This window comes from Microtus oregoni, unplaced genomic scaffold (assembly GCF_018167655.1).
Source record: "Microtus oregoni isolate MIOR12 unplaced genomic scaffold, Mior012 000009F_ref0000495, whole genome shotgun sequence".
NCBI classification, from domain to species: domain Eukaryota; kingdom Metazoa; phylum Chordata; class Mammalia; order Rodentia; family Cricetidae; genus Microtus; species Microtus oregoni.
In genome coordinates, this window is record NW_024543068.1 from 34,832,115 (window position 1) to 34,845,659 (window position 13,545).

At 42.7% G+C, this 13,545-nt stretch overlaps 1 protein-coding gene across 1 annotated transcript; it reads right to left on the minus strand.

The window, feature by feature from the left end:
- Window positions 1-1,109: 1,109 nt before the first annotated feature.
- Window positions 1,110-10,073, minus strand: Pnn (pinin, desmosome associated protein). Its single transcript, XM_041658626.1, has 9 exons — window positions 9,911-10,073; window positions 9,197-9,268; window positions 8,427-8,495; window positions 7,940-8,012; window positions 7,742-7,836; window positions 7,532-7,607; window positions 4,689-4,844; window positions 4,472-4,610; window positions 1,110-3,524 (listed from the first exon to the last, which is right to left on the minus strand). Exons 1-9 carry the CDS (start codon window positions 10,021-10,023, stop codon window positions 2,158-2,160), a joined length of 2,160 nt encoding a protein of 719 aa, XP_041514560.1. The 5' UTR covers window positions 10,024-10,073; the 3' UTR covers window positions 1,110-2,157.
- Window positions 10,074-13,545: the final 3,472 nt, after the last annotated feature.

The window sequence follows — 13,545 nt, forward strand, 5'->3', positions numbered from 1 at the left end:
CAGAGTTCTAGGCCAGTCTATCTACTGAATGAGTTCCAGGACACCCAGTTACAGAGAAACCTTGTCTTAAATGGAAAAAAAAAAAAATCCAAAAAAAAACCCCTAGGCTTCAGGTCCAACTCAGTATTGGAGATGTGTTCAGCCAATACAAGACCCTAAACTGAATGTTAATCATGAAAACAACAGAAATAAGCAAAACTTGTATCACACCATGGGCTGCATCCAGGGCCTAGCACGCTCTAGGCACTGCTCTACAGCTCTATTCCAGTACACAGGCTCTCAACATACACTAACGTCATCAAGAGTTATGAGTTCCTAACTGCTCTAGCGGAGGACTCAAGTTTGGTCCTCAGCAGCCACACTGAGCACTCTCACTCCAAGGGATCCAATGTTTTCTGGCTTCCTTGGCACCTGCACATACCCACACAGACAAACATATTTAAGTCAAAAATGTTGAGTACTCCTTCCTTAGAGGTTCTCCCCATTCCGTAAAACCCATGTGCTTTAAAAGACAGGTCAAACTTTTTTCCTCTTCAGCCATTTTAAATCTAGTCATTCCTTTACCAATCTGTTCCACTGCACAGGACAAGGTGTAATGTTTTACCCAGAGTACAAGTTGTTAAGCTGGTCTTGGTTTAAACAGGCTCATGAGTATAGGTGGTTCTATAGTTTAATTTTTTTTTTTCATTTTACCCAAGAAAAGGATTTTTTTTTGGGGGGGGGGGGTTGAGACAGGGTTTCTCAGTAGCTATAGAGCCAGTCCTGGAACTTGCTCTGTACAACAGGCTGGCCTCATACTCAACAGAGATCCGCCTGCCTCTGCCTCCTGAGTGTTGGGGTTAAAGGCGAGCACCACCATTGCCTGCCAAGAAAAGGATTCTTAAAAATTCTTTTCGCATTTGCTTTAACACATGGATTGTATAGACACAAAACTAAATGAAGATGTTTGTTCTTTTTTCACGCAAACTGTTTACTTGTAGACGGCATACTTAATATTTAAAGTCAAGCTAAAGCTACAATGTTAAAATATCAACTCAAAAATAGTCACTATCATTTAAATGCTCTCATATGCATCAGAACGTTAATACAAGTACTAATCTTAAACAGTCACAAGTCTAAGCCACATTTATTTGCACATATATAGTAATGGGCAACAGATACTCCAAGTCCATACAAATTTATAAACAAGGTTAATAATCACTTGGTACACTTGTGTGTTATCTTGTTTACATAGTCAAGTCTAGATGAGCTTCCTTCATTGTGTGAACTTTCATACAATACTTCCTTAAACAAAACTTCTTGAGAACACAAATTGGCATGTTTCAGTTATAGCCAACGGAAAAGACAAGACCACAAATTCAAAAACCAAGTTTAAAAAATACTTTTACCCCCCACCACCCAGGAGGTGATAACTCTAACAGATTTATACACTATGCTGTTATCACACAAGTAGTTAGTTGTAAGGACAAGAACGATGCTCCCATAATCATGAAATGACAACCAAATTATACTGTTTAAGTTATCTACCAACTGAATGGAGTAAATGAAAAACAGAAAAATGCTTAGATTAAAATAGTAAGATAGGAAATATTTAAATGTTTTAAAAGAACTATTCCCCGTCAAAGCTGTAAAGACCTGGTAACTCAAAATAACTGTTTTCAGGCAAATCCAAGTGATGAAACTTTCAAAAACATTCTGATCATGTTCAGTATCTTGTGACAAAAACTGAAAATGATATAAAGATATTTATTATACAAGTGTTAACAAGGACATCTCAAAAATAATGGAAGATGCACATTTATTTCTACAAAAGCAATGTATGGTACAGAACATAAAGGAACGAGTTAAAGATTTACCTATTAAAATATACAGATTCTGACTGAGGAGTAATGGGGCATTTAAAAAAGATGACAAGGGATGGTAATCTTTTTTATTATTATTATTTTTACATATTTTAGAACCTCACATAATTTTGATAAATAACTCTTACAAAATTATGCAAAAAGTACAAGAATGTCTGGTAAACAAACAGTCTGTATTTTCCAAAAAGAATTTTTACAACATGCAATTCTTAAGGCAGCATCTCCTTACAAGGTAATCCTTTTCACTCATCAAATCTTCTGCTGCAAATAGGCTAAGAAAGCCTGGCTTCTTCCATTAACGCCTTTTGTCTTTCCTGTCTGATTTTCGGTCTCTTTCACTTCTTGAAGATCTTTTGCCTGACCGACTACTCTCTGAGATAGACCTTTTTCTGTCAGATCGGGAACTCTTATCCTTTGATCCTTTCATATCTCTACTACCACCACCTTTGGAAGACTTGTGACTTCTCTCTAGTCCTGAAGTGTCCCTTCGCTTCCGGTCCACGCTCCTCCTGTGCTTCCTATCTCGGTTATGTCCTCGGCCCCTACTACGACTTCTACTCTCACTGCTACTGCTAGTGCTGCTGCTGCTGTCTCTGCTGCTGCTTCCACTGCTGCTGGAACTGCTGCTCGAGCTGCTTCGACTACTGCTACTGCCACTGCTGGAACTGCTGCCACTGCTGCTACTGGTGGAGCTGCTACTGGAGCTGCTGCTGCTGCTGCTCCGGCTTCTACTCTTGCTTGTCTTATTTCGTGCCCGACCTCTGCTTCTGCTCCTAGTTTTGTTTTTATTTTTGTTTTCTGAATGTACTGTCAAGACTGGCTCTAGAGGCACCTCAGGGAGTTTTATAGACTCTATAGGAAAATCCTTCCGCTCAGGTAGGAGATTTCCTTGCTCCTGAATCACCTGAAGTGGAGGCTGCAAAACTGTTAATGGCAAAGTCTCAGGCTGAGAGAGAGGCTGGGACTGGAGTACGGGTTGGGGCTGAGAATGGGGCTGGCTCTGGGGAAAGGGCTGAGGCGGGGGCTGAGGCTGAGCCATTGGCTCAGGTTGGGGTTCAGGTTCTTTATCTTCTTTTTCCTCAGACTCCTTTTCCACTTCCACAGAATTAATATTCTCTTTTCCAGGAGAAAGAGATTTACATTCTTTATCTGGCTCAACATCAAATTCCATCTCTGGCTCCAATTCTTTGCTAGTTTCATTTTCTGAAGGCTCTATACTTTCGACTTGATTACTTCCCATCACATCCTGCTCAGCAATTACATTTTTGACACTTTCAACCATCTCTAACACATCCATAACTTCTTCTGGCTGACTATCCTGCTGCTTCTCACCTTCTCTTACCTCAGTCTCCTCCTCCATCTTAGCCTCCATTTCCTGCTTTTGCTCCTCCTCCTCCTGTTCTTTCTCTGCATCACTATGAACTGCACCTGCTTCCTTCTCCTCGTCCTCTCCTGCCTCCTCCATTTCTACATCATTGTGCTGATTACCTGTCTCCTCCAACTCTTCCTCTCGCTGAGCCACCTTACCCTCTTCTTGTTCCGCCTTCTGTTCTTCATTACGCACCACCTGATGCTCTTTTTCCTTCATTGATTGTCTTCTAGGCCTAGCCTCCATTTTATTTATTTGTTCTGCAAATTCGATGCGTCTACCTTCAAATAAAGCTAAACAATAAAAATTACATAGGTACAACTTATAGTGGTTAAGAAACTTAATAGTAATTTTATACCATGTCACAAATTATCACCATTACCTAATCATCTTTTTATAATTTTAGGTAACTTCTTTTTTGGGAGGGGCAGTGCTGGGAACTGAATTTAGGGATCTTATTATGACGCAAGCTAGACAAGCACTCCATAGCTGAACTAAACTTGAGTCCCTGAATGTTCTGAAGAAATGACAATACTGATTATTGTAAATGTATTACAAGCTCACACATTAATATCAAATATTGACAGGACACCTACAGACCAAGAAATTACACTCTTGTAAACCTGGACATCTACCTGAGGATAACAGGGACATCTTTGCTGCTGAACTTCATGCTAGATGAAAATCAACCTTTTAAAGCAGAACCACCAATATAGTTAATGTTCTTGGTCTCAGGTACAACAAAATGCCCAATTACCAGCCTAGCAGTGTCTAGCCCTTCACATGAATATCTGACGGGAACTTATGTTTATTTTGCCTTGTTTTTTTTTGGGGGGGGGGGCGCTTCTCTGTGTAACAGACTTCTTTGCCTTGGAACTCACTCCGTAGACCAGGTTGGCCTCAAACTGAGATCTGCCTGCCTCTGAAGTGCTAGGATTAAAGGCATATATAACCACTGCTGAATTGTCCTATTTCTTTAGCATTCTTCAGTGCCTACTAAAATTATAAAGCAAAATAATCTTCCAAAATCTTATTATATATAATCACGATGTACAAAATGAGTTTGAAGTTAAACTCAATTATGCAGAAAATACTCCTAAACCCTATCTAACCCCACTATCAATTTCAGAATAACATAAAAACAACCCAAAACTGAACTATTAAATCATTTCTAAGAAACAGGCATATGTGAATGTATGATTTTAACATTAAGAAAATTCAGTGGACTTCATTTACTTACCATTCATTTTTCTCTGTGACTCTTCTATTAGTTTTTGGGTAGCTGGACACATTCTTCCAGGAATATAGAATAAATGGGGCTTTGTCTTAGTTCTTATGTACTTAATTATCTTGGCATTATGCTCATTCCATTCTTCTTGCTAAAGAAAATGTAAAAAGGTCAGCTGTCTGTAAACATGAAGGATCATCTAATTTAGGACTTATAAAACACGTCTCACCAGCTGCGCAAGCTCAACTTTCTGCTCCAGAAGCCTCAGTTCTGTCTGTTTGGCACGTCTCTCCTCAAACAGTTCTCGCCTCTCATTTTCCACTTGTTTTCTCTCTTCTTCAGCCTGAACTTCAAGTTTTTGTTCAATTTCTTGGCGTCTCTTTTGCTAAAAATAAATAGCCCAACTTAGTATATAAGATAATCAAGGTTTTAGTTCAATTACAAAAAAAACACTGTTGTTTTGATTACCTAAAACTTACAATTTTAGTAAATAAATTTATTTGCACACTTTTATCTGCATCACACTTCCAGATACTAGTAATTTGAACTTAGTATTTGGGAATGATTGCAATGGGCAATTTCAAGAAATCATGACTAAGGCCCTTCCCCATAAATATCTAAATTTGAAAGTCATTAGTCACAAAAGATTAGCCACCACACTGTATGATAAAAGTTTCTTTGATATTACTTAACATTTGTCTGCAGGATGGCTCACTGGATAAAGGCACTTGCTGCCCAGACCTGGGAAACTGAGTCCCACTCCCAGAACACAGGGTGGGGCATGCACTATTACCCCCACAGGCCTGTGGTGGCATCTACGCCTCCCTCTTCCCTGTTAGTTTTCCCACAGAAGCATTAACATCAGTTCCACTGAATGTACCCAAATAAAAATGTATAGAGGCCAAATGAAATAAACTGCAAAGGGCAGCCTTTTGCTTCTAGAGTGGTAAGGATTGCCTTGGAGTATGCAATAAGACTCAATTACAACTCTTGAGCCAGTCCTGGTGATTTAATGCCTGTAATTCCATCATGTGGGTATGGGAGGCAGGAAGACCAATAACTAAGGTCATTCTTAGTTACATAGGTAGTTCCAAGCCAGCCTGGATTACATGAGACCCTATTTCAAAAAGACAAAGTCAAAACCAAATACTTGAATTAGTTGCAAAGCCCCAAACTCCTTATTTGAAGAAAAATTTGAGACCGAGAGCCAGTAAGATGGCTCAAGAGGTAAAGGTGAATGCCATCAAAGCCTGATAACCTGAGTTCCATCCCCAAACCCACATCTTGGAGGGAGATAATCAACTCCCAAAAGCTGCTCTCTGACCTCACGCAATACACGTCCCTACCACATAAATAAATGTAATTAAACCTTCTCCCCAAAAAAGTGATACCTAAGTAATTAGGACTGTACTAAGACCCCACAATGAGGGGGCTGGAGAGATGGTTTGGTGGTTAAGAGCACTGACTGCTCTTCCAGAGGACCCCAGGTTCAAGTCCTAGCACCCATATGGCAGCTCACAACTGTCTGTAAAAGGTTCCAGGGGATCTGACACCTTCACACCAATTCACATAAATAAAGTTAAATAAATAATAAAAATTCTTAAAAAAACAAAAAACCCACGATGAGGCTGTTAGAGCTTAGGCCAGAGCCTATGCTCTCAATATTTACAGGTTCAGGCTCTTTATGACTATACAAAAAACATTTTAAAAAAATTCGGTTAAAAATAAATTTTGAAGGTTCTAGTGTTTCCTTAGATTTTATCTTGTATTCCCGTGTTCTTTAAAGAAAATCCTCCCCTCCCCCCGGTGATGGTAGGAGGGCCAGGGTTGTACTGGGAATTGAACCTAGGGTCTTAATTATCCTGGGCAAAGACTCTACCAAGTCTCCCCAGGACAGAATTTTTGAGACAGGCTTCTACTATGAATAGGAGCTTTAAAGCTGATAAAGTGTTTCAGCTTATCACTGACATAGGTGAAATCAAGAGTTCAAGGCCAGGGTCAGGTGAGATGGACTAGCAAATAAAGGTGTTTGCTAACTACTGGATGTCAATCCTTTGGGCCTACATATAAATTTTCCTGTTATCTCCACAGGACAACATAGAATATATGTGACCACATAGATATACACAATAAAAAAAACAGAGTATCTTAAGAATTAAGATCAGCCTGGACGACCTAAGACAATGTCTCAAAAGTAAATAAATAAATAAAAATCTTTTCTTTGATTGGTTAAAACGGCTGAGATAAAAAAAAACCACCAGAGGACCTGCACTTGATTCTAAGCACCCACAAGGCAGCTCACAGCTCTATGCCCTCCAGCCCTAACAACCTCTTCTTGCCTCCACATGTACTGTACAAAGTGCACAGACATATATAAAGGCAGCACCCATACACATAAAATAAAGGCAAAATACTATTAGAAAGCCAGGAATGGTGGCTCACACCTTTAACCCCGGCATTCAGGAGGCAGAGGCAGGCAGATCTGAGGCTAGCCTAGTCTACATAGTGAGTTTCAACACAGAGCTACACAGTGAAGCTCCCATCTCAGAAACTCAAAGGCAGGCAGGTAACCCAGCCAGCCAACCAGCTAGCCAACCCCAGCACTTCTAAGGCGGAAGCAGGAGCATAGAGGTCAAGGTCATTTTGATTTTATATATATATATACACACACACATATATATACACATATATATGTATATATACACACACACACACACACACACACACACACACACACATATTCAATACCAGCTGAGCCAGAGCCTCACATCAAAAGCCCTCAGCACAAAAGCAATGAGAATTTTCAAGCTCTTTTTAAGAACATCAGTCCTGCCGGGCTATGGTGGCGCACGCCTTTAATTCCAACACTCGAGAGGCAGAGGCAAGCGGATCTTTGTGAGTTCGAGACCAGCCTGGTCTACAGAGCTAGTTCCAGGACAGGCTCCAAAGCCAGAGAAGAAACCCTGTCTCGAAAAAAACAAAAAAGAAAAAAAAATAAAAAAAGAAAAAAAAAAGAACATTAGTCCCCGTTTAGCAATGAGTAAATGAGAAAAAACAAAATTGCACCAATACCCTTTCAGTCGCAACAGTAGATTCTTGTTTAAATTTTTGAAGGGTGCCCATCAACAAGCCAAATATCCGTCGATTCCTAAAAAACAGCAAAAGAAAATCACCGTCTGCAGAATCTACACAAAATCTGCCATTTTTAAAGAGATCCTATAGGCATTTAACAAAATGTAATTTTTTAAAAGTACGCTACTATCTGACATGTCCTGCAGATACCTTTGCTTCCCCTTTTCATCCATGTTTTGGTCCTGGATAAGGTCTCTACGTGTGCGCTCTTTGGAGGTAGCTACAACGGAAGACTGCAGCGCTGGCTACAAGAGAAAAGGAAGTCTTTGTGATTTTCTGCACATGGGGAACATGCTTCTCAAAATGCACTGTGAATCATGTTTATCCTCTAGTATTTAATTTCAATACCTTTTTAACATCATCATCTTCTGGGTCACTCTCCTGGCGTGATTCTCTTCTTGTTCGCCGCTCCCCACCCAGCCTATCACAGAAAAAATAATCTAAGTGATCACGGAACAATCAAGTGCACACATAACCAAAGGCAAAGGAGTTTTCTGGAACTCAGCTCCAGAAGACACATTCCATCAGTTTACACCTCTTTTACTTTTTTGTCAGTGAAAAAAATAGAAGCAAAAATGCTCAAACCAAATTCTGCTCTCTTATGGTACCAACATTTCTCACAATGATTTCAAAATGATTAACAAAACAGAGAGTGTTAAGTTACATCTTCTAATCTTATTGACTTTTCTAAGATACTGGCTAGCACAGGTCAAACACCAAGGGACTCCAGGGAGAAGTGATAGGCTGCTAAATCTTTATACAAACGCAGGAATATCCGTCCTGTCCCAGAAAACAAGGCAGGTACTGATGCTTCCCAAATCTTCTGAAAACATACCTACTGACTGCCCCTTCCAGGTCTCTCTGTTTGGCTGGGGGTCCTCCTCCACTATCTGAGAATCCACGCCTGCAATGAAAAACATTCAACAGAAAGCTTGAGAAACACAAGTTAAATTGGTATTTCTAGTTGGTGAGAGAACTTAATTGACTTCATAGTAAGTAAAAACCTTTCCAAATGCAGTAAACTTAAGTGAGCATTCACAGGACAATGTTGCCGTCTCCCCTTCTACAGATCAACACTCTACCACCAATTATATTCGCAGAAGTCAAAAAGCATTGACGGTATTTAAAAATACAATAAAGGTTTTAAGAACCTGTTCTTATTAATACTTTTTGGGGGGTGAGACAGGGTTTCTCTGTAACAGCCCTAGCTGTCCTGGAACTAGCTCTTGTAGACCAGGCTGGCCTCGATCCACCTGCCTCTGCCTCCTGACTGCTAGGATTAAAGGGGTGCACCACCACCGCCCGGCTCTCATTAATACTTTAACCTCCACTTTTCCATTACGTTTATTAAAAACCTAGCAGGTCATTACATCTGCCATATATATTTGGTTCAATCTGATTTTTTTCCCCCTAAGACAGGGTTTCAATGTATAACACTCCTGGCTGTGGTGGAACTCGCTTTTTAGATCAGGCTGGCCTCAAACTCAAGAGATTCATCTGCCTCTGCCTCCTGAGTGCTGGGATCAAAGGTATGCGCCACCACCCCAGCTCCTCATAATTAAGTTTATAAATTTATCATTATTTAACATACATGAAAGATCTTACCTTAGCAATAAACTACCACGTCCTCTACCTCCACCAGGACCAGAAAGGGCCAGCAATCTGGCTTGGATGGGCCTGTAAGAGATTTATAATCAGTGCACAAGCCCTTCTTTAAACAAATGCAAGGGCATCAGACTTCCACAGGCATGGCACGCCCTAAGGAAAACTGAGTTTTGGATCCACTTCTCTGAAACTGGAAATTACATTCCTCTTCCTTATTTCCCCAAGATCAGTATTTCGGAAAATACATTTATCTCGAGGCCGTAACACATTAATCAGGCTCGATTGGATTAGCTCCTATCTGCCCGCCCAAAGAGAGGGACACCTAGGCCAGAACTGGAAGAGGCGGCCACTCGCGTCCCCCGAGGGTCTCCGGTTTGGCCCGGGCTGGGGGCAGCCGGGGTGGAAAGGGGCTTTGTACTGCAGTTCCGGGCCTGCAGCGCCAAGGGCGGGAAGCCGTGGGCTCGGCCTTCCCACGGGTGCGGAAGCCATGCCGCGCAGCCAGGTTCGCTCTTCCTCGGTCAGCACCGGTACTCAGCGCCCTAGGGCGCAGAGATGGCGTCTCCCGTACTTAGCCGAGAAGCATGCTCGGCCGCTGCCCGAGAAAGTGGCCTCATGACCCCGGCCGGCCCACAACCGGCCGGCTGCCCTCCCGCCCCGGTTCGCCCCGACGCGAGGAGTGCCTCGCCGACCTCGCACGTTCCGTCCGACACTCACCTCACATCGTTTGGGTCTCGGCCGGTGAGCTTGCGGATATTCTCGTCCACGTTCTTGAGGCTCTCTTTGGCCTTTTCCAGCTGCTCCTGCAAAGTTCTCACCGCGACCGCCATCTTCTCTCTGCAGCAGGCTTCGCGAGTGCTCTACAGGCCGCGCACTGCCGCGCCGCGCCCGCCGCCGGACGCGGGATGACTGACAGCTCGCCCCAGCCAATGAGCGCAGGCGGGAGCTTCCGGGCCTCCACCACCCAGGGACCGGAAGGGGAAGACGCTTGCCGCTCCGTGACTCCGGACCAATGAGAAGCCGGCAGGGCGGTTGGCCCCTCCCCTTGCTGCCGGCGGGTGGTTGCGCTCCGCTTCTGGCGCAGAGCGGGGTGGGACTACGTCGGCGTGCTAGACCCGGGCTGGCGGATCCGGGAAGGCGGCCCCTTGAGTTTGCGATGCCGCCGATTTTATAGTGATTTTAAACATCTGCTGACACCCGTGGGACGGGAACGACCGTACCTTCCCTCTTTCCCTCCACAAGAGATTTCATTAGAAAGGGCATGGCAAGTTATGGTTGTTGCGCATGTGCAGCTCCGGAGGCGCTGGCTGCTTTTCGTTAAAGTGAACGGGCTGTAAAGGAAAGAACCACGAGTCTTCGTCTCAACAGTTAATAATTGTTGTGGACACTGCAAATAACTTTGCATGCCTTGGTCGATAAGAACTGAAAACTTGGATAAAATGGTTATTAATGATAAGGAAATTGAGGCGTTGCTTTCCCTAGGTCAAGCAAATCAAGTCTCTTGAGAGGTACTTTATGATCTGACCCTAGCAAGGCCTCTTCACCTAGCCTAGAGCCGGCTAATAGTAAGTCTGGGGAAGTGGTCAGTTTTTTGCTGTGTGTTTTCCAGATTCCAATCTCACCTCCCTGCAATACTAACATTGGAGCTGGTTTTGTTCCAGAATGAATGGACAGGTTGTAGTTCAGAAAATGATGCACACAGGTCAAGACCTTAGAGGATTGCTTGTGAAAGAAAGGACAGTTTTTGTTTTTAGTAACAGTAATTTGGTCTTAACCTGTATACTATTTATGCAGAGGCCCACAATTGGATAGGTGAGGAAGAATTTCACTATCTTATTAAATAGTAAATGTTACAGAACCCACCATCTACAAAACAGGACAGCCAGGGCAAGACAGAGAAAAACCCTCTCTCTAACAAAACAAAAACAGCCACTTGGGAGGCAGAGGCAGACAGATCTCTGAGTTCGAGGCCAGCCTGATCTACAGAGTGAGTTCGGGGATATCCAGCAATATATAGAGAAATCCTGTCTCGAATACAATTGCCACCCATCCTCCCAGAAAAAGAAGGAGAAAGAGAAGAAGAAAAGAAAGAGGAAGTGGAGAAAAGGACAAGGAGAAGAAAAATCTTTGAAATAGCTTGGGAGACGGAAGTATGAAGATATTAATATAAAGAAGTGAACGATATAAGGGCTGGGAGGTGGCTCAGAGGTTAACAGCTCTGACTGCTCTTCCAGAGGTGCTGAGTTCAGTTCCCAGCAACCACATGGTGGCTCACAACCATCTGTAATGAGAGCTGGTGCTCTTCTGACATACAGGCATACATTCAGACAGAACACTGTATACACAATAAATAAATACATCTTTAAAAAAATGATATAGCACATTAGCAAGAAGTGCTACAGAAAACAAAGATTGAGTGAGAGGTTATAAAGTTTGAAAACTAATTCTAACTGTAAACATGGTATCACTGAGTTGCTTATATAATTGAAGACAGGATCTTTTAAATTTTATAATTATTTTGTGTGTATGAGTGTTTTACCCACATGCATGTTTGTACACTACATCCATGCTTGATACCCCCAGAGACCAGAAGTAGGTGTTGGATCACAGGCACTGGAGTTACAGATTACCAGTTCTCTCAAACGATGACCCACCTCTACAGAGCTGAAGACAAAGTCTGTATATACTTATGTAAACTGTGTGACACGTAATATGTCAGTCTTGGTGTGGCAGGTGCCTTTTCCCTCTGAGCCATCTCATCAGACAAGTAAATCCTAACACTGTGGGAAGACACAAGTTTATGTTTCTAACACAGTGGGATAGTTTAATGACCTTACCAGAACCCTACTTAGTATTGGGACTGGTGGAGCATGCCTGTAATCCTAGCACTTGAGGGTTGGAGAAACAGCTCAGCATTAAAGATTGGTTGCAGATGCCAGGCAGTGGTGGCACATATCTTTAATCCCAGCACTCAGGGGGCAGAGGCAGGTGGATCTCTGTGATTTCTAAGCCAGCCTGGTCTACAGAGCGAGTTCCACGACAGCCAGGGCTACACAGAGAAACCCTGTCTCAAAACCCAAAACAAAAAATTGTTGCTGTTCCTGCCAAGGATGCAAGTCTGGTTCTCAGCACCCATATCAGGTAGTAGCATGGTTTTTTGAACCACCAGCCCCCGAATCATGACACAGAGACTTATTAAGTATGAAAGCTTAGCCTTGGCTTAGGATTGTTTCTAATTAGCTCTTATAACTTAAATTAACCCATTTTTGTTAATCTACATGCAGTTCCATGGCTTGTGGCTTTTATCTCTCCTGCATGTCCTGCTCCCTCTGTGTCTAGCGGTGACTCCTTTTTTTCTTCACTGAGCCCTCTTCCAGGTTAACTATTGTTCATTCGGCTCTTTGTTAAAGCAATCACAGTGACACGCCTTCACTCAGTGTAAAGGACTATTCTGCAATATTAGGAAGTTCACAATTATTTGTAAATCCAGTTCTTGGGGGTCCTCCACCTTCTGGCCTCCGGAGCATCCACACCCATGCCCGTGCACGTGTACATACACATACACACAATTAGGAATAAAATAAATGTATGCGACTGGAGAGATGGCTCAGTGATTAAGAATACTGATTGTTCTTCCAGAGGATTGGCATTTGATTCCTGGCACCCACATGGCAGCTCACAACCATCTGAAGCTCCAGTTCTAGGGTGTCTGATGCCCTGTTCTGGGTTTCAAGGGCACCAGGCGTGCAAATGGTGCATAAACATACATGTAGGCAAAACGCCCATGCACATAAAAAATTAATAATAAATTTTGCTGGGTGGCACACACCTTTAATCCCAGGATTCGAGAGGCAGAGACAGATGGATTTCTGTGAGTTCAAGGCCAACCTGGTCTACAGAGTGAGTTCCAGGATTGGCTGCAAAGCTACGGAGAAACCCTGTCTTGAATAAAAAAAAAAAATCTTTTAAAAAAGAGATCATTGCTGGGCCGTGGTGGCGCACGCCTTTAATCCCAGCACTTGGGAGGCAGAGGTAGGCAGATTTCTGTGCGTTTGTGGCCACCCTGGTCTACAAGAGCTAGTTCCAGGACAGGATCCAAAGCCACAGAGAAAACCCTGTCTCTAAAAAACAAAAAAAAGAGAGGGGCTGGAGAGATGGCTCAGCGGTTAAGAATATTGCCTGCTCTTCCAAAGGTCCTGAGTTCAATTCCCGGCAACCACATGGTAGCTCACAACCATCTGTAATGAGGTCTGGTGCCCTCTTCTGGTCTGCAGACAGAATATTATATACATAATAAGTAAATAAATAAATATTAAAAAAAAAAGAAAGAAAAAGAGATCATGGAAATCCTC

Coding starts and splice junctions, on each gene's coding strand:
- Pnn (XM_041658626.1), bottom strand. CDS start 10,023: ATGGCGGTCGCGGTGAGAACTTTGCAGGAGCAGCTGGAAAAGGCCAAA. Junction 8,013..8,426: donor CTGGAAGGGGCAGTCAGTAG/GTATGTTTTCAG, acceptor TTTCTGTGATAG/GCTGGGTGGGGAGCGGCGAA. Junction 7,837..7,939: donor AAGATGATGATGTTAAAAAG/GTATTGAAATTA, acceptor TTTCTCTTGTAG/CCAGCGCTGCAGTCTTCCGT.